The following is a 21,570-nucleotide window of genomic DNA, read 5'->3' as shown; positions in this document are numbered from 1 at the left end:
AATTAGACAATAGTCAGACCTCCAAAGGGTGGAACTTTCTAGAAATACAAAATCCACCTAACAACTTTCATGGTAGACATTTACCAGAACTGTGTCTGCTCAGACCCATGGTTCCCACAAGGTCCACGATGCACAAGGAGAAATTAATAGTGTGAAATGGATCAAGCAATAAAAGTTGTACCTTACAAAGAGTTAATTAATGTTATTTTGTTTTAGCTGTCTTATTCAGAAGACTCTTCACAGAGTTGCTTAACTGATTCTATAAACTTAAATTGTAATTGAATATTATAATTCAATAAGTTGCCAATATTTACAGAATGTCTGAATAAAACCTTTCCTGTCATTATCGGTTACTTAAATCAATTCAAATATTAGGTCTTTACTCTTGACAAGTTACTACCAGGCACTCATTCTACTGGAAAGGCGATTCTGGATTTTCCCCACAAACTCCCAAACTCCTTTATGGACAAAGTAACTAATCTTCATTCATGTAACTGGGAAATATCTGCACTGTTAAGCTTGAAGATGTTAATGTTTTACTTCCTAGGCTTTAACCACAGGAGAGCATTGTTCATTTAGGAAAAAAAAACCCCAAAAACCAAAAAAACAACTGTATTATTGTGTTCTTGGTATGTGTAAAGATCATCTGCAGTTTCTGCCATCTGGGATCTCTTTCCCTTTTTTCTAGAAACAACACATGGATTTTCTTTGGAAATGCTCTTCCACTGTATGCCGGCTTGATGGGATTCTGTCAGGTAGCTTCCCCCTCTTCTGGCCTGAGAAGATCCTCTTGGATCCTCTCTCCCAGGAATGCGAAACTCGAGGACCCTGACTCAAGCTGGCTTGCTGTGAGTGGACTCACCTCTGAGGAAGGACTCTGAACAGCCTCGCCATGATTCCTGTCACCCCAACCCTGACTTTCAAATTTTCTTTGATTCTCTGAGCCCCCCTCAAACAATTGTGTGCACAAAAATCACCCCGAGGGATGATTAAAAATTAAAAGAGAAAGATCTATCCCTGAGGTGCAGGTTCTATGGGTCTGGGATGTTTCCAGGGATCTGCATCTTTTTTGACAAACCACCACAAGAATTCTCATGCTAGTGACTCAGAAGACACACTAAGGAACACTGCTGTGCTAGTGAATTCTATGTTTAAAGAGAAGAAATTTCCATCCTCTATTACCAAATTATCTTAACCACTCTTTGTAAAGCTTTGGGAAGGGATGATTAATAGAGAGGTGTGTAACCATGTGAGAGAAGGGAGAAGAGAGATTCCAGATATTTCAAGTGGATTTCTTTCTTAAGCTCTCCCTTCCCTACCACGCTGCCCTGTCCCCCTTCAACTGGAAGCCTTGATAATCATGAAGACGTGTCTGTTCCCAGTGAGACTGCATCTCATTAATCTTTGTAGAAAACAAAGGTTGCGATCCACCCCCTTTGAATGACTATCACTTAGTTTCATAGTCTGATATCTGCCCAAAAGAACAACCTGATTTTCCCAGTAATGAAATGACCAGAGAGGAGTCAATGACTCATTAGGGGAAGCTTTAAAGACTCACTGAGACCATCACCAAAAAAAAAAAAAAAAAAATGAAGACAGAAACTCCAACAGACCCAGTGCCTGACAAAGACCTCTTTGTATGCCTTTATTCTGCATTGCTGTTGAATTATATCAATTATTTATTCCTTTGGTGATGGAGAGGCGAGTGGGGATATGATCATTACAAAAGTGCAGGGGGAAAAATCAAGTAAACAACAAAAAAAATGAAGCTACTTCTGATGATTCAAACCAAAGAGAATTTGCTGTTGTCTCAGTGTAATACCAAGAAAGAGAACAAACAGAGAAGTCCAGCTCAGTGGGAAGCAGATCTATTCAGCAGAAAGGTCAGCCAGCAATAGAAAGCCTCTAAACAACAGCACAAAAGGCTGCATCAGAGGACAGCTACCTGCCTGAGCTTCAACAGAGGAAGTAGGAGGAATGAGACATCCCCTAAAACAGGCGTCACTAGGTTATATATGGGAAAGATGTTAGGGCAGCTTTTAATACATGGAGCTGTTAAAGCCTTTAATTCAAGGCTTTTAAAAAAATAATAAGGTGCTGTTTTTATTTTTAAATGTTGGCACTTAAAGATACTTCCCAATATCTTTTAAAACATATTTACCTATTTTGTAACCACTGTTTTTAAATGAACTTAGTCTGGCTTTTGGTTAATTTTATCATTGAAATCAAGTTCAGATCTCTTCTGTACTCGAGTTGGTCCTTGCTGTGGGTAAAGAAGCTGGTTCTTGCTTTAGATCCTTAAAAGAAATAACCAGAATATAATCTAAACAGATTATAATGGGAATATAATGATAAAAAAGCTCTAGAGAATAAAGGATTAACATAGTTTCAAACTCTTACAACAGAATGTATCTTCTGTTTTATAAATATGGAAGAGACCAAGGAACCTAACTTTATATCATCACAAAACTGTGTGTGTATGTGTGTTTACACACACAGATACACATGTATGTAATGAATTTTATGTAAATATAAAATAAAAATTGCATATTATAATGACCAGTGGGAAGAGAAGGGTAGTAATGGAAAAGTAAGAATTTGATAATATTTATCCAGCACTGTTTCTTTATCTATTTAACAAGTATGTCTTGAGTCCAGTCTTGCTGGACAACAGGGTCACAACAATGCAAAGGGAAATGAGGAGACACAGAGTTCAAAGGGGGTGTGGCAGACAAGTAAAGGAGTAATTATGATCAGGTGGGTAAGTACTGCTGTCAGGAAAGAGCAAGGATGCCTACCTTAGACTTGGGAACAGACTCTATAAGGAGCCGAGGCAAAAGGTGTTGGGGAAGTGAGTGATGGTCAATGCCATCGGGACCTGAGAGTATGAAGGTGCTAAGAGTTTAGGCTTGGGAGTCTTGATCAGGAAGGGACTTGTAACATGTTGATTGGATGGTACTTATATTCTCAGAGAATGGGAATCCACTAAGGATTTTAAGCAAGGAGATAACATGATTGCATGGGAGAAAAAATCACAATGGCAGCTATGGTGCAGAGAAGGGATCACTGAAGAATTAAGATTAAGATGGGGAGACCAGTCAGTAGGTTGCTGCAGTGATTTGGGAGGAAAATAACTGGAATCTAGACTTGGGTTGAGATAGGTTGGGTAGAGAAGAGAAGAGACTCCAGAGCTCCAGACATAAAAGTGATTGAAAGTGATGATTGACTGGATCTGGTAGTAAAGAGAAAGGACACTGAACCATCTCTGGCTTGGACAACTGGGAGTATAATCATGCCTTTTAATTGGACTGATAAGGTGGAAGCAGACACAGGCTTTGGTGGGAGAGTGGAAGGAAGAAGCAGAGATGAGAAGGACCAGCATGAGGAAGACTGAATTCAGTCTTGCATTGGCTGTGTTCACAGTGCCTGTGGAATTTCCAAACAGAGACATCGGGAGGATTTTGGATAGTTGTATGGGTCTGAAACTTGGAAGAAGGATCTCAGCTGGGCATACAGATTTAGTAGCCATCAGCATATATATAGAACATTTTTCAATTATTTTGGCCATTTCTTCTAATTCTACTTTTTTTTTTTTTTTAAAGATTTTCCTTCTTTTAACCATTCCTCAGATCTATGTTGGTATTATTCATCATCTTCTCTAAGAATTCAATACAGAGGGATGACCACCTGAAGGAACACCAAGATAAATAACAAAATGAAGGTATCATATGTCTGTGAGAAGGAATAGGAAGAGATATGTGGAAACAGGCAAAGGAGGCATCAGAGAAGTGAAGAAAAAGAGGTTTCAAGACAATCAGAATAGGCTATGACTAATAAATCTGACTATCTTGACCATTTTGGCTGGTGAGAGATGACTCACTAGAACAGCATAAATTAATGGAAATATCTCCTAACATGATTTATGTTCTTCTGCTTAGATCCTATATATCCCTTCTGATCTTCATCTACTTAGGAAACACACTAACAATCAAGGCACACCAACATGCAAATGAATTCAAAACGATTTGACCACCCTTCGTGAAACAGGTTCTTAGCATGCAGAGCGAAGGACTCGACCCTATTCCATATCTGAGCACCTCCACACAAAATACTCCTTGAAGGGCAGGTCTAAAGAACCAGCCAAAATCTTCTCTTCTTGTTCCAAAGTACTTTGAGTACATAAGACAGTTTCTCAATTAACAAATTGCTCAATTTCTGGATTATTTTTACTCCATGCATTTCAAGTTGAGTGTTTTCCAATGAGCAAGGATGGGCATTGTATATATTAATTTGTTTTATAAGCCTTTCTGGAAGAAGTTAAGGGATACATTAATTTAAAGGCACTGGTCACATTCAATATTTATTACAAAAATAAACCATGCTTATTGTAAAAAGTCTAGTGATGTAAAAGGTAAAATCTCACCTGTGTTGATGAGCCCACTTCTGTGAGCTGCCCACACAGTGAGATAACCTTCTAGGCCTCTTCTTATGCAAATGCCCATACAGACATAAACACATGTAGAGTGTAAGTGATTATACTATACACAATGCCCTGCAACTTAATTTTTATGTAACATATTTTCAGAATGTAGACATCCTTCTACGTTGGCCTATACAGATCCAGCTTTTTCTCTTTAATGACATTTTGGTATTATTCCCTGGGATAGGGGATATGTCATTTATTTTTTTCCCTATTATTGGCTATTCTAGTTAGGTCAGGTATTTTTAATGTTCCCATAAACTTACATGTCTTCAGCATTAGGCTGGACCTTCCTGCAGGGGAAGTTAGGGGCTCAGTTCCTCTCTGTATTTTGACCTCTCAGGACAGCCCAGGACAAACAGCAGGTGCTGAGTAATTGCTTTGCAAATGAATTCGTGGATGATGACTTCCGCAGCTCTCCATAATTAAATAATCTCTACAGAAGCTTTCTTTAAAACAGTGAACTCATCCTTCCAAGCTATGGCTCTTTCTCAGCAGTTTTCTTACCTAGGAGAAGTGGTGCTCAGCTGCAGAGGGAGGTGGGGATAACAGTCATCAAAATAGTTCACACTTAATTGAGTACTCACTACATGCCCAGTGTTTTCATCGTTTGACCTGTGTGATGTTTACGGCCAACCCATGATTCTATTGTTGTTCTTCATTTAACAGAAAGGGAAATTGAGGCACAGAGTGATGGAGGGACTTGCCCAAAGGTCTGCAATGTGCAGACCCTGTGCCCCTGCTCCAATCTGCCATACACATATTAAACTACACCTCCATACCCCCATGTCTATTGCAGCATTATTCACAATAGGCAAGACAGGAAACAACCTAAGTGACCATCAGTCGATGAATGGATAAAGATGCAGGGTATATATGTGTGTGTATGTGCACACATAACTGCATAAATAAGATGTGGTACATACAGGTACATACAGGAATATTATTCAGCCATGAGAAAGAAAGCAATCCTGCCATTTGTGACAGCATAGCTGGATCTTGAGGGGATTACACTAAGTGAAAAAAGTCAGAAAGAGAAAGACAAATACCGCATGGTATGACTTACATATGCAATCTTAAAAAAAAAAAAGTCAAACTCATAGGGACAGAGAATAGTAAAGTGGTTGCCAAGGGTGGGGGCATCGGAAGAAATAAGGAGAGATTGTTAAAAGGGTACAAATTTTCAGCTCTAAGATGAATAAGGTCTGAGGATCTAGTGAATAACCTGGTGACTTTGAGTGGATAATACTGTATTGTATAATTGAAATTTCCCCAAAAGAGAAGGTCTTGAATGTTCTCACCAAAAAAAAAAAAAAAAAAAAAAAAAGAAGAAAAAACTATGTGAGGAGATGGATGATGTGTTAATTAACTAGACAGGAGGAATCCTTTCATGATGTACACATGTATCAAATTATCATGATGTACACTTTAAATATCTCACAATTTTATGTGTTAATTATATCTCAAAAAAATTGAAAAAAACTTTAAAATGTTATTTTCCTAAAAATAAGCAAATAAACAAATCTTCCTCTCCAGTGGGAAGAAAAGCAGTGAGTGATACGTGGAGGTGAGCTGAAAAGACTTTAAAGCAACTGGAGGCTCCTCCATCTCTGAAAATTCATCAACTGGCTAATTTTCAATGCACACCCAAAGGTTGCAAATTGCTAGCTTAATTTCATCTTCCCCCTCTGTGTGCCTTAACATTTATAGGCCTGCTCATTTTTCTCATTTTCTATTAATAAAATGTCCTCATGTACTAAAGCTTATAATTAAAGCAAAATTTAAAGCTCTGAAAAAATTAAATCATCAAATAGCATTTTTATTATGAATTATTTTAAATACTCATAGTTATCATTTCTGAAGTTGAGACCTACTGCTCTGATGTAAGCATGTATCTTCTTAAGGATGTTTTCACTTCACGGAAAAATGAGCACACGTTAAAAAGTTTTTTTAAGGATCAATAGCACTTGACAAATTTGAAGGATCAAATTAAGGATTTTGATATGACCAAAATTAAAAGCTATTAAAAACACATGTAGCCCCAAATCTGAAAAGCCAACAATCTCTTGAGAAAATGCCTTTAAGAGTAGGCCTGGCAAAATATGTATATATTTGATTTTTAAAGACACAGGTCTTAGAAATGCAAATCAAAACTACAGTGAGGTATCACCTCACACTGGTCAGAATGACCATCATCAAAAAGTCTACAAATTATAAACACTGGAGAGGGTGTGAAGAAAAAGCAACCCTCCTACATTGTTGGTGGGAATGCAAATTGGTACAGCTGCTACGGAGAATAGTCCTTAAGAAACTAAAAATAGAGTTACCATGTGATCCAGCAATCCCACCCCTGGACATGTATCTAGAAAAGACAAACACTCTAATTCAAAAAGATGCATGCACACCAATGTTCATAGCAGCACTATTTACAATAACCAAGACTTGGAAGCAACCTAAGTGTCCATCAGATGAATGGGTAAAGAAGATGTGAGAGAGATATATATACACACACACACACATATACATATGTGTGTCTGGGGGGGGAATATTACTCAGCCATAAAAGAGAATGAAATAATGCCATTTACCCCAACATGGATGGATCTAGAGATTTTCATACTAAGTGAAGTAAGTCAGACAAAGACAAATTTCATATGATATCAAAACCTATATTCCATAAATATCAAATTTCATATGACATATATGGAGTCTAAAAAAATGATTAAAATTAATTTATTTACAAAACAGAAACAGACTCAGACACAGAAAATGAACTTATGGTTACCAAAGGGGAAAGGTCAGGGGGAGGGATAAATTAGGAGTTTGGGATTAACAGATACACACTGCTATATATAAAATAGATAAACAATAAGGACCTACTGTATAGCATAGGGAACTGTACTCAATATCCTGCAATAACCAGTAATGGAAAAGAATCTGAAAAAGAGTGTGCGTATATATATATATATATATATATATACTTAGCTGTACACCTGAAACTAACACAACATTATAAATCAACTATGCTTAAAAAAAAGGACACAAGTTTTAAAAGTCAAACATCACCATTTAAGGACAATTTAAGACATAGCTGGAAAAGCACCAAGTAATTTAAGGTATATGATATATAAATATGTGTATAATATACATCTGCATATACGCATATCTGTATTAAAACTACTATAACTATGAATCTTAGTCCCTTATCTGCTGAAGAACAAAATTGATGCCTTAAAAACATTTATGATAAATGTTTTTAGAAAGACATTTATAAACATATATTTTCCAGGACATAAACAATAAGCGTGTAGCTTAAACTTATTTTCACTAGTAAGACAATTATGGTAGCTTGGAAAAAGTACGAATTGTGAGGGGAAAAAAACTACAGTTCAAAAAATATATTACCTACAATTCTTCTAACCAGAAATCTCTATTACTGGTACTTTAATACTTCTCATGTTCAATGATAATTGAGTTTTATGCTCAAAAGCACTACAAAAATTTAGTGTTAATTAAATTTAATTATAATCCCATTATTTTAACTTAAAACTCATTCTAAACAAGATCAAAAAAACATGGTACATGGAATAAAAATAAATTTCTGTTTGAATCTCAGCTTTGCACCTATCAGATTCTGCGGCCTGTGGTGATACAGCTACTTTCTCATTTGAAGTTTTCTCATCTATAAAATGGTGTTATCATCACTTGCCTTGTTTTTTGTGCTCTTAAAGATTGCTTTAACATCAAATGAAACAATGGGCCTAAAAGTATTCTGTAAACTCTGAAAGACTATGTGAATGTGCATCAGGTAACCAGAACAACCAGAATTTAACAAGAGTGCTGAATTGCTGAGAAGTTAGGCTATATATGAAAAAGTAACATCATTTGGTGATCTCACTATACTTTGATGCTCTAAAAGTTCAGAGGCATTCATATGCTAAGGAAACTGTGCTTTGATATAGAATAGATCATTCTTCACTTTCCAAGACTATGAGTATTAAGTAACTAACAGGCAGAAACCAAGCCAGTCAAGAGCAATTATCTGCCTGAATGGAAAAAGAAGATGTGGTATATATCTATATATAAATACAGATATATACTCAATGGACTATTACTCAGAAATGAAATTTTGCCATTTGCAACAACATGGATGAATGGAGGGTATTGTGCTTTGTGAAATAAGTCAGAGAAAGACAAATCTGTATATTATTATCATTTACCTGTGGACTCTAAAAAAAATGAAACAAATGAATGAATATAACAATACAGGAACAGATTCACAGATATAGAGAACAAACTAGTGGTTACCAGGGAGGGGAGGATGAAGAGTAAAGTAAAGGAGTAGGGGAAAGGGTACAAACCATTATGTATAAAATAAATAATCTACAAGGATACACTGTACAGCACAGGGAATATAGCCCACATTTTATAATAACTTTAAATGAAGTATAATCTACAAAAATATTGAGCCATTATGTTGTACACCTGAAACTAACATCATATTATAAATCAACTGTCACTTCAATTAAAAAAAGAGCAATTATCTACTATTTTCCTCCCTACCACTCCTCCTGCTCTCTTAGTGTAGTCCCTCCATCTCATGATCTCATTTCACTGTGGCTATCAGTGTGTGTAAAACAACTGTGGATCAGGCAGTATGCTAGGGGCTGACAAACAACATTTCATTTTAACTCTAAAAAACAAAAAACAAAAAAAAAAAAACAAGCTTTCTCTCTTTTCCCGAGTATACAGAAAAGAAAGCTGAGACTCAGAAACAAAAAAGAACTCTCCACTGTCATACAGTAAATAAACAAAAACATCAAGAATCAAACCCAGGTCAGCTTGCTTCCACATTCTAATTACATCTATATAGACCGTTTTGTCTCTAATTATTTTATTGTGCTCATCATCAATTCCTTTTTTCCTTGTCAGTTCTTTTTTGAACAAAAAAGGCCTCAAAGGACAGAGAACCTAAGAGTAAAAGAGGCAAGAGACTTGGACCAGCATTTCACAAAAGACGCCATCCAACTAGCCAGTAAATACAAGAGAAGGTGCTTGATTTCATTAGTCACCAGAGAAATGCCAAGTAAAACCATACATGGAATACCTGTATATAATTACCAGACTGGGTGAAATATAAAAAATAACATCAAGTTTTGGTGAGCCACCACGGGGGAGGGTGTAAACTAATGAATCACTTTGGAAAGCTGTTTACCAGTATTGACTTTGAATCTGAATATATGTATATGCCCCATGACTTGGCAATTTCATTCCTAGATTTATATCCAAGAGAAATGCATACCTAAACATCCAGAAAATAACATGTCACAAATATTTATAATAGCTATACTTACAACAGCCCTAAACTGGAAACTACTCAAATGCCTAGCAATGGCAGTATGGACAATTAAATGATGATCTAGTCATATAATAGAATACTATACAGCCATGAGAATTAGCAGGATACAGCCACAACTACATGCAACCAGGGATTAATCTCAAACTATAACGATGATCAACATAAGCTGAAGAAAAAAGGAAAGATACAGAATGAGTCCATTTGTATAAAATTCCAAAACAGGAAAAACTAATGTTGGAAGCCAGATTAGGGGGTACCATGGAGGAGGGGGGAGCCGACTGATGAGTGGAAGGGAAGATAAGGCTTCAGACATGGCTTGGTTTCTTGAGTTCAGTGTTGGTTACACAAACTTGTCCACTCTGCAAGCTTTCATCCATCTCAACATTGAGGATGTCTGCACTTTTTTGCATGCATGCTATACTTCAATAAAGAATTTACCCAAAAAGAATTAGTATCAATCTCTGCTCTCCAAAGCATGCAAATGTCCGTATTTTAGGAGTGTTGCACAGAGATGCACACAGAAACTTAACAGGCTTATATACCCTCTTAAGTTTAAATGGTATTTATTCAGCTAACAGATTTTCATGTTATTTACTAAAATAAAAATAGCATGACAGTTTAGATACAAGTAGGAATTATGTCTGAGATATGATGCTGGGTTTTAATGGAATGATTGTTTGGCACAAATGAAATAATGAAGACTAGATCTTGAGTTTCAAACTCAACAATGCCAAAAAGAGAGGCTTATGCATCAAGTCTTATGGGCAATGAGAGGGGCTGCAGCCAACAGGGTGCTCAGGGGATGATTTTTGAATATGCAGGCAACGCTAAACAAGTTAGGGGAAGGTGCCTGATAATGGTGATGGCTGTGGAAGGTTAAAAACCTAGAAATGAGGGACTATGGCATATGTACATAACTTTATTCAAAACCCACATAACTTTCATGTTCTTTCTGAGAGATGATGTGAGAGGAGGAGGAATCCTTGAGAAAGCTGTCATACTAAAAAAAAAGGTGTAAGAACTAGTGGAGGATTGACACCCATACACACACACACTGTACCAACTGAATTAGGAATTATGCACTTAATATATGTATTTTTATGTGTATACACTTTTTTAATGTTTAATTTTAAAATGCCTACTCTGATTTGGCTACACAAAATAGATGTACACAATTTAAATTCCTAAGCTTTTGTTGGAATTTAGTACTGGCATGATCTAAGTCATCCTCGCATAAAATTGATAATAAATTGGGGAAAGGACACCAGGACAGTCCAGTTCGTGGACAAGGTCCCCATCACTAGTGTTCCACAGGGGCCTGGGTGCCCTTTGCCCTGTGGTCCACCTGTTTATTCAACAAGCAGCTTCCAGACTCCATGTGTTGTCTGCTTTGCAGGCAAATTAGTGCTCCCACTGCCAGATACATACATAGAGGGTTCTTTTCCTCCGAGGAAATAAATCAGTTTCAGACTGAACATGCTACGGCACTGGGTTGACTACCTATAAAGACAACCACAATCCATATATGAAACTGCCAGGGAAAAGGGACTGAAAAATGCTGCAGGTGGGAGGGTGACAGGTGAGAGATCCCAAGAGGTCAGTGTTTTAAAAATAAAGGGAAATTTATTTCTAGTGACCAAGGTATATGAATTTCTTTTATCTTCAAGCTATATTTGTGCCATATGCTTTGTGGTTCCTTAACCAAAACACAGGGTAAAAAAGTGTGAGAATTAGCAGGTGAACCAAATCTTCTAACTTTTCTGTCAAGACTACAGAAAATACAGTTTGGGGGGGGGGTCTCTTCTACTTGTTTACATGTTCAATGTCAGGAAAAAGGACAAAAATAAGTTGGGTAAAAATGACTGCTTTGTCTGAGGCTTTATTTCAGAATTCCTCTATTCAGTAGGCTACGTTACAATAGATTTCTTCCAATTCATTATGTAAGAATAAACAGAAATATGTAAAACCAAGGAATTGTCAATCTTCAGCATCTATTAAAAACATGGATTTTAAATTTTCAAATTATTTCTGTTTTTTAATTTAAGATTTTATTTATGTGGATAATTTTATACTTTAAAAACTTGCTAATACTTATTCCCAAATCCTATTAAGAAGCACTTAATTTTCCTGCTGGGAAAAAAAAACCAATTCCTGTATATGTCATCTTTAAAAATCTTTGCTGGTTACCTCCGTACTACATTTGTTCCTTAATTATCAACTGTTGCATTCAAAAGACAAATGGCACTGAATAGATAATCATTACAAAAATCCTTCAGTTAAAGGGGCTTTTGATGCTTTTATCTATTTAATAAAATTGAATTTTATCTTTAAGATTGGCTAGGAATATAGTTAGCCCTTTTCCACCTCGTCCACCCCCGACTCTCCAACTTTATTATGTAGATCCGATCAGATTTTGACCTTGTTTGTCCTGGAAGCATCACATATATCTCTTGTAGTGGCCAATTTCCCAAGGTCACAGATTTCTTTGCACTCTACCCTGAAGTATTGATTAGTGCTCTTTGTAGATTTTCTATTTGCTTTGCAGCCAGGAATTGCAAATCAGTGTCAAGCAATTCAGCCCTGCAGTTTGTCTAGCCCGCATAAACCTCTTGTTCCCTTTCACATCACTCCCTCAAAATAAAGTAGCCACATGCAAAAGGAGTATGAAATAAAGGCAGCTTCCTCTGCGCTTGTCGGCTAGCATACTGCACAGCAGATTTCAATTAGCATCCAATCATCTTAAGTAGTGATACTTCAGTGTTTGTGTAAGCCTGCCTTGTAGAATTTAATACTCAGACAGCCATTTTGCAAAACACAGCAGGTCCATGAAATAAGGGCTATTTCAGTGAAACCGTCACAGAATGATAAAGCTGCTATAAATGCTGTTATTATTGCAACAGCTGTGTCATCCATCAAATGACGATCACCTACTATTTTTCTGAAGCTGTTCAAAATAGGATTTAATGATAGCCTCTGTGGCTATCTTTAATTTGACAAACTCGGTGGAGTTTCTCCCTAAAAAAAAAAAGATGTTTTCTTTCATGCCACCAAATATTTAAAGAGGACTACACAAAAAAGAGTATCAACTGGTTTGAACTGATACAGACCTCTGAGACAATGCACTTCCCCAACAATCCCAGTGCAAGTTATTTCCGACCTTATCAAAGTCACACGGCACTAAAGATACAGCAGGAAAGAAAGAAAAAAGCCACCTCCGGAAAATCTCAGCATCTCATATACCTCAGGTGCCTCGAAAACTCGTTGTCCAAATGATTGCTTCTCTAGCTGATCCTCAGCACAGGAATTAAAAACATCTGAAAGAGGCAATATGCACCAGACAGACACGAATCGTATTTCCAGCCCCTCGCTGCAATTCTACAGCAAGAGAAACTTACATAGGACACCCGTGCTCGCCTCCGATGCACCAGCCCACAGCACTGCATGAAGAGCCGTGCAGAACGCAGTCAGCGTGTGGCTTCACCGAGCTGCACTGTGCCTCCTCTTCTCATCAGAGCCACTGTCCATTTCTTCCCACCTTCTACTCCCAGGTAAGAGGCATGGGCAAATCAACACTTAGCTTCTGCCTCCTATGTAGTCTCTAAAAACACCACCGTTCCTGCAGGCATGCCCAAACTTTATTTTTCCCCTGTTTTTCTTTTTTGGGTAATTTGATATCTTCTTCTTCGGGGAGTTGTCTATTGACCTGAAATCTACCCAGAGTATCATTTAGTTGCGTGAAATGACTGTGGCTAACACACAGTTGTGACTGTCTGGATCATGAGAGTGTCTTGGCAACGTTTCGATGGTAGCCATTCTCAACTGGGGAGATTTTCAAACATCAGAGAATCTGGCATTTTGCAAGCCTGCAGTCTCCTGCTTTTTACAAGAGGAGGCTGACTTCTGATGCTGTTTCTCTTACTACTCCTGAGAATGCAGCTGCTCCTGCTGCTGCTCTGTCTTCACTGGCTTCCTCACCACACGCAGACCAGCCACAGCATCCTTGCTTCCGTATTGCCTCTGGACCACTTCGGGCATATCTGATCTGTGCTTTCTCCCGCCTCCCTTTACCCTGAAAAATCACAGAGTCTAGACTTTAATTCACTCTGGATTCTGAGGACTCCAGAACCACCCTCCCAATTGTCAGACGCTTTGTCTTGCAGTACGTGTTTCACATGAATTGTAGAAAGGATGGCTGGAGTGGCCTCAGGACCTGACTCACTCAACCACTACAGCTACACAGAGTGTTTTTTTTTCTCACTGCCACATAATCATTTGCTACGTAAAGCACATTAAATAAACATAACTCTGGCAAGCCAATCTGAGCTGAGTCAGATCTAATTCATTAATTAGAGAATATATCACCTATGATTTTGATCCTAAATAAGTCTGCCTTCCAAGCATGAGATCTCACAAATGAATACTCCTTGTAAGCTGCAATTTACATCTTTTTCTAACAACACAGTTTGCAGACACTGAGCAGATCACAACAATGTTTCTAAAAGGACTTGTGCATGTCACACCTGAAGAGATGAACGTTTAAGGCATTTGGAGATAAAACCATTCATTTACACAGTATCAACCATTCTAATAAGCCATGATTCATATAGCCTTTCAGCAGGACACAGCTATGATTGTCCCCACACCCCCACCACGCCATATACTGTTGCTGCTTCAGAAGACATTTTAATGATTTCATGTCACAGATTAAGATCTCCCACCATTATGCTCTCTAGGTCCATGGAAAGTGCAAACCTATTAATTCTCAACCCTTTACCAATGCTTCCTGAAAAACCTATAATTTAAAGTAACAACTTTATATTATTATTCTTATTACTATTATTCATAGTCTAAGAGGCTATTAGAGCTGAAAAAAACTCCTGCCTTAGTTCCATGCTGTTCTTATTTGACTAAGAAAATAACTGAGGCCCCAAGTGGTCAAGTGTTTTGTCTATAAGTAACCATAAGCAATAGTATTACTAGTATCCACTAATTTATATCATTGAAATAATCTGTGGAAATTCTAGGGCCTTATCCTACAGATTAATCCTCCATATAAAGTAGAAGAACATCTGAGTCACATTGCAAATTGCCTTTTGAAGGAAGCCCTGGAAAAAAACCTTAACATTTTCTGGACCATACAAGATAGACTTCTAGTAGGTAGGCTATCACTTTGGTTTTTGAAATCAACTTTAGTGAGAAAGATGGCAAGTAACATAAGAGACCATATCATTCAAATTCAAGCTTTTTCCTAAGGATGTTTCATCAGCCTCAGTCAGGACATATTTACTAGAGTAAGTGAATAAAAATAAAAAATAAACATCAACTCAAAGTTAGAATAAGATGAAAGCATTGGGAACATGATCTCTTCTATGCTTCTGAATTTGATTTGGGATTCACTTTTTATCAACTATGATATTATTAGACACAATATGAGCTCTCTCATATTGTGAGAGCTCCCCAGTTCAGTAGAAATTCCACTCACGTGGCCTTTCCAGAATCAACGAAGGGAGGCCAGGCCCTAATCTGATTTGGCAAACATTTACTGAGCACCTTCCATTTGTGTGGCATCGTCCTAGGTGCTGGAGGTAGGAAATGAATAAAACACAATCCATGCCTGCCTCAAGGCACTGATAATGAAACAGAGGAAAGAGAACACGGCATTTGAGTGCTCTGGGAACACCATGGCACAAGACCTACCTGTCCCTGGAAGGAACCCTAAAGACTCAGCCAAGGTGGGAACCCTTTGGCTACTCTTTGCAGAGTGGGTAGATTGTATTCAGTGGAAAATGGGGGCAGAAAGAATCCAAGCAATGGGGCAGAAGACACAAAGCACAGATGATTATATACAGAATGGCCATCATTCAAAAGTCCACAAACAATAAATGCTGGAGAGGGTGTGGAGAAAAGGGAACCCTTCTACACTGCTGGTGGGAATGTAGTTTGGTGCAGCCATTATGGAAAACAGTATGAAGAGTCTCAAAAGACTAAAAACAGACTTACCATATCATTCAACAATTCCACTTCTGGGCATATATCCAGAGGGAACCTTAATTCAAAAAGATACATGCACCCCAATGTTCACAGCAGCACTATTTACAATAGCCAAGACATGGAAACGACCTAAATGTCCATCAATAGATGACTAGATAAAGAAGTTGGAACACAATGGAACACTACTAAGCCATAAAAAAGAATAACGCCATTTGCAGCAACATGGATGGACCTGGAGATTGTCATTCTAAGTGAAGTATGCCAGAAAGGGAAAGAAAAACACCATATGATATAACTTATATGTGGAATCTGAAAAAAAAAAGACGGACTTATTTACAAAACAGAGACAGACTCACAGACATAGAAAACAAACTTGTGGTTACCAGGGTGGGAAGATGGTGGGAAAGGATAAATTGGGAGTTTGAGATTTGCAGATACTAATGTATATAAAATAGATAAACAAGAAGTTTATACTGTATAGCACAAGGAACTATATTCAATATCTTGTAGTAACTTACGGTGAAAAAGAACATGTAAATGAATATATGTATTTTCCTGTATGACTGAAGCTTTGTGCTGTACACCAGAAATTGATATAACATTGTAAACTGACTATATTTCAATAAAACTATACATACACACACAAAAAAGAACCCAGAATAAATGCAGAATAAATTCTGTTTCTATAGAATGTAAAGAATGTATATAGATTCAATGTTTATGATACATTCAGACAATAAGGATTAACCCCAAATCACTCAAGCTATACGGGGTTCTGCCCCAAATCCAGTCCACATTCATCTCTGTAAACCTAGGACTTACATACATACATAGTACATACACAGTAGGAGTGACAAAGATTCAAAGTCCCTTCACTATCCAGTCTTTAGTTCAGATAGGGTAACAGAGATGGACATGCGGCTGTTGGGCTAAGGGTTTCTCAGAGAAATACCCCGGCCTCGCTCACAACTTGGTACAGCCATGTGACCAGCTTCTGTTCCACAGGAGAGGAGTGGAACTGACACGTGCCAACATCTTAGTCACGTGTCTGCCCCTTTCTCATTTTCCCTTTCTTGCTGGCTTGAATGGAGGTGTTCATAGTGCTGGGAGCTGGGACAGCCATCTAGACGGAAGGACGCTGCACATTCAGGAGAAAAGAGCAACAAGACAGAAAAAACCAATGTCCCTAGGACTGTGGAGCTGCCAAACCAGCCCTACATTGCTTACATCAAGACTCTAACATGAAAGAAAACCCAACTTCTATGCAAACCTCAGAGATATTTAGGGTTCACTTCCAGATCATGGCAATAAAGTCAATATTGCAGAAAAATGAGTCACAGGAGTTTTGGGGTTTTCCAGTGTAATAAAAGTTATGTTTATACTCTACTGTAGTCTATTAAGTGTGTAACAGCATTATGTCTAAAAAAAACACCCAATGTATGTACCTTAATTTAAAAAATACTTTATTTCTAAAAATTCTAACCATCGTCAGAGCCTTCAGCAAGTCATAGTATTAACATCAAAAATCACTGATCACAGGTCACCATAATGAATATGATAATAATGAAAAAGTGAAGAAAATGTGAGAATTACCAAAGTGTGATACAGAGACATGGAGCAAATGCTCTTAGGAAAATGGCACCAAGAGATGTGCCCAACCCAGGGTCGCTGCAAACCTTCAACTTGTAAAAACTGATGCGGTATCTGAGAAGCACCATGAAATGAAGCCTGCCTGTATCGTGTTAAGTCACTTCGACTTTGATCCCAGTTATAGAAGCTAAACCTGTATTTTAAAAGTACCTCAAAGAGTTTCTGGAATGAATGCTTCATTCACAGAATATCAAATTGTGGAGGAGGTGGGGGAACAGGAGCAGGAAAAGGGGCTGAGGAATAACTGGAGGCACAAGTCAGCAGGCTGGGACTGGACTGGAAAGTTCCTTGAATATCTTAGACTTGATCTTGTGGGACACACAGAATTCTCAAAGCCTTTAAGTGTGAAAAATATCAGTGGTTTTATTAAGAAATAGGGGGGAAAAAAACCTCCATGCTGTTCAGCTGTAAAAAGTAGTCAATTGCTCTGTATTAGTGAGAAATTTGAAGTTATTGAACTCCCGTAGCTATCCACAACAAACGTCTATCTACTAAATAATCAAATCAAATCAAGTCAATAAAACTAGCTGTTTGGTTCATGTAGCCAAATCACAAACCTAATGGACTGTTACATCTGCTACCTTGTTAAAAGGCGAGATATATTAAAAGTAAAATATTAAAAAGTGACAGTGAGAGGTAGAATGAATGACAAAAACAACACAGTGAATATAATTGTCGATCAATGCCAATGATGTCACTGCCAGGGACTTTAAAAGTCCCAAGAGATTTATTTCTGGGCAGTCTTTAGAAAGTCTGAGAATTCGTGTTTATTTACTATTCACTTTCTATGGTACTCGGTAGTTACAAGGGATAAAGTACTTCTTGTAAGAAGAAAACCCTTTGATAATCAGGTATGAAACTATGTCCAGAGAAGCTTCCTGTAGAGGGACTGAAGCTTTCTTGTCAGAGTGGACGCTGCTTGAGTGCTTCTGGCTCTTTTGGTGGCTGTGGTTTCAGGAAACAAGTGCCTGTCCTCTCAAAGACATGCCAGTCTGTCTGTGGACTCGCTGGAATCTTCCTCGATATACGTTGTTATAACTGCAACCATTCAGAGCCTAATGGTCTTAAGGGTACCAAAAACTTCACCAATTTCAGTAAAAAAGAAAACAAAAACAGGGCAGTGGGTATAGCTCAGTGGTAGAGCACATGCTTAGCATGCACAAGGTCCTGGGTTCAATCCCCAGCACCTCCATCAAAAAAAAAAAAAAAAAAAAAAAAAAGTAAAACAAAAACAAAAAAGGACCAAGTGTCTATATTCATCCATTCAGTCAATGGTATCATTAGACTCCTGTTCACCATGTACAGGTCTGCTAGGGATCAGTGACAAATGGACAAATGAAATAACCATGGTCCTTGACTACAGGGAGGGAAAAAGGCAAGTTGAATCAACAATCAAATAACATATAATTACAAACCAGTAACATCTTTGAAAGTACAGAATACTATGAAAATGTGTTGTGAGTAGACATCTTTTAGAATCACAGGAGGTAGGAAAGGCATCCCTGAGGAAGTGCTATTGAGTTGAGGTCTGAACACTGGGAAGGAGTTAACCTAATGTAGGGGGATAAGGCAGGGAGAGGGAATACAGTAGCCATCCCCGATGGAAGGAACATTATTTACAAGGGTCTTTGTGACAGAAGGGAGAATGCTGTGTTTAAACAGCTGGAGGACAAAGGAAGAGGGGGAGAGGGGACAAAATGAGGATGGAAAGGCAGATGATTGTCAGGAGGACCACCACACTGAGGATTTTTATCTATATAGCAAGAGCAATGGGATTCCACTGGCACAGTCAAGAGGGATGAGCCAAATGACATCCTTTGAAACACACCCTGGGAGCGGAGCTGAAACTAGATTGGGAGATGGCCAGAGAGGAAGCAGGGAAACCAGCTAGGAAGCTTCTATGATTATCCAAGTAAAAGATGATGGTATCTTGTTTAAGGTGGTGGAGGTGGAAGGTAAGGCGAGTGGAGAAATCTATGAGATATTCAGGAAATAAAAATAGATAAGTACAGAAAACAGGAAAAGAAACCCAAAGGAAAAGACACAAGCTCCAAAATTCTTTCAATTCTGGATACTGCCATCCATTGTGAAGTTCAGTCTCCTGTAGGGTCCTGCATCTCCACTGAACTTTACTCCTTTAGCCAACAAAATGCACCACTGTCTTTTATTCCAGCTTCTACCGATTGAAAACCTTCTCTCTTTTTATTTCTCACCAAGGTATCCAGGTTCTCTTTTTATGTACTATTCTTTTTGCTTGTTTTTGTTGTTTTTCAGACCAACAATGAAGCATTTCTTCCCCGTAAAACACCATCTTCTTCTTTTTATTTTTTAACATTTTGTTTTTTGCTGTGAGCTACCACAAGATCTTGTATATATTTCCTTGTGCTCTACAGTATAATCTTGTTTATCTATTCTGCATATGCCTGTCAGTATCTACAAAAACCACCATCTTCATTTGTTTATTCCACCCATTACATAGATAGGAGCAGAAGTAAGTAAAATAACTACATGTAATGTAATTGGGGGAGATGAAGTCATACTTTTAAAATGAATAATAATTATGAAATGTGTACTGAAATTAAATAGTAAGTTTAAAATGTATTTTGTGTTACAGAGTTAGAATACACATGGTACCATTCAAGACTGTGAGAAGACTATGTAACCCTAATAAATCCCAGGTCTCTTATAGCCCAGTCATATTGAAAGAAGTACAATCCAACAGCAAAAAGTAATTGAGTATCAAACACCAGTCTTTCACTGAGTACCTCAAAGAGCACAACAGAGAATCCTACAACCCACATTTCTCAAAAATCCTTTTCCTTCCCTCCATGATTCTCTTCTACCCTAAAGCCTGCCTTCAATTTCCAACACAAACAGAAACATCAAAAACTCCCTTCCCAGGCCCTCAGCTTCCTGATTCTCTCTCCCTGAACCTACATCCCCCAGTCTTCTACTTGGTAGATCTGCTTAATTTCTGTAGAACTTTATTTTCTTTCAACACTGAATAGGCGAGACAAAGCTTCTTTATTATGGGAGGTAGAGGAATTGAATAAAGAGAAGAGGACAGCCAAGAACATTTGTGTGTACAATTTTTCCAAATGACACTTTTTTTCAGGAAATACATTTGATCAGTTCCTTTCACTCATTCCTAGCTCTAAGGAAATACAACACGTATGTAAGAAAGAAAACACTAACCCTTCGGTGAGAAAAGACAAGACACATTATTCATGGTGCAACATTTCATGAACAAATCTATGATGATAACCTGATAAAATATTTCACAGAAGCTCTATTGCTTTCCTGTTTGTTTGGAAAGACCAAGAAAGAAAAACACACATTTTCTCTGAAGTCGCCATGCAACCTCAGGATAGATTTGGGAATTTGGTAACATATGTATAAACCAAATATATATTTTTACTAAAATCCTTTCTTGGCATAAAGATTGCCATCAGTATCAGCCCTGCCACTCTCTGACTAACCCGACTCTGCAGTTCATTTACAAAATTGACAAGTGGCATCTTTTTGAAAATCCGTGGGCTCCACTGGCAAAGGCAAAGAGAAGTTAATATGCATTGACTCCTACCAAGTGCCAGTCACTGTTCTAAACACTTGGTACAGAGTAACCTTTGATTCCCCTGAGAACTCTACAAGGTAAGCACTACTTTTATCTCCATTTTATAAACAACAACAACAAAATTGAGGCACAAAGAAGTAAATTGACCAAGGAAATCACAGAACTAGAATTTCTATCCAGGAGTTTGGCTTCTGAGTCCACAGTCTTCCTATACTCTCCATGAAATGTAAAAATTCTTTATATAACCTGATTCTGGGGAAGTACACAATAAAGATTCATTAATTAACTAGTCCAATCATACAACAGCTCATCTACCCTGAGCTCAGTGATTCTCCTACTGGTTTCCCCAATCATGCTGATCTTTCTGCAGAGCATTCCCATCCTGCACTTCCTTTCTCTTTCATGCAAAATCTGAAATCTGACCCATTAGAAAATTCCATTTCTGTAACATATCTTCTTATAAAAATGAAACATCTTTTAGATATACAAACTCTAAGCTATTTACACAGGTTAAATT

The 21,570-nt window shown here is 37.7% G+C and overlaps 1 protein-coding gene across 7 annotated transcripts in view; it reads right to left on the bottom strand.

The window, feature by feature from the left end:
- The window catches only part of CACNB2 (calcium voltage-gated channel auxiliary subunit beta 2), a 347,650-nt gene that overhangs the window by 216,973 nt on the left and 109,107 nt on the right, over positions 1-21,570 (bottom strand). Inside the window, exon 1 of one of the 7 annotated variants that reach the window (XM_031444663.2) lies at positions 13,234-14,519. The exons of the other annotated variants lie outside the window; for them this stretch is intronic. Coding sequence (XP_031300523.2) covers positions 13,234-13,281 — 48 coding nt within the window. The 5' untranslated portion in view covers positions 13,282-14,519. Of the gene's footprint in view, positions 1-13,233; positions 14,520-21,570 lie in introns of those variants that run through there. 7 annotated transcript variants of the gene reach the window in all.

The sequence above is a fragment of the Camelus dromedarius genome, chromosome 26 (genome assembly GCF_036321535.1).
Source record: "Camelus dromedarius isolate mCamDro1 chromosome 26, mCamDro1.pat, whole genome shotgun sequence".
Lineage (NCBI taxonomy): Eukaryota > Metazoa > Chordata > Mammalia > Artiodactyla > Camelidae > Camelus > Camelus dromedarius.
The sequence above is the reverse complement of the archived record's forward strand: the minus strand, read 5'-3'. Positions and strand labels throughout refer to the sequence as shown.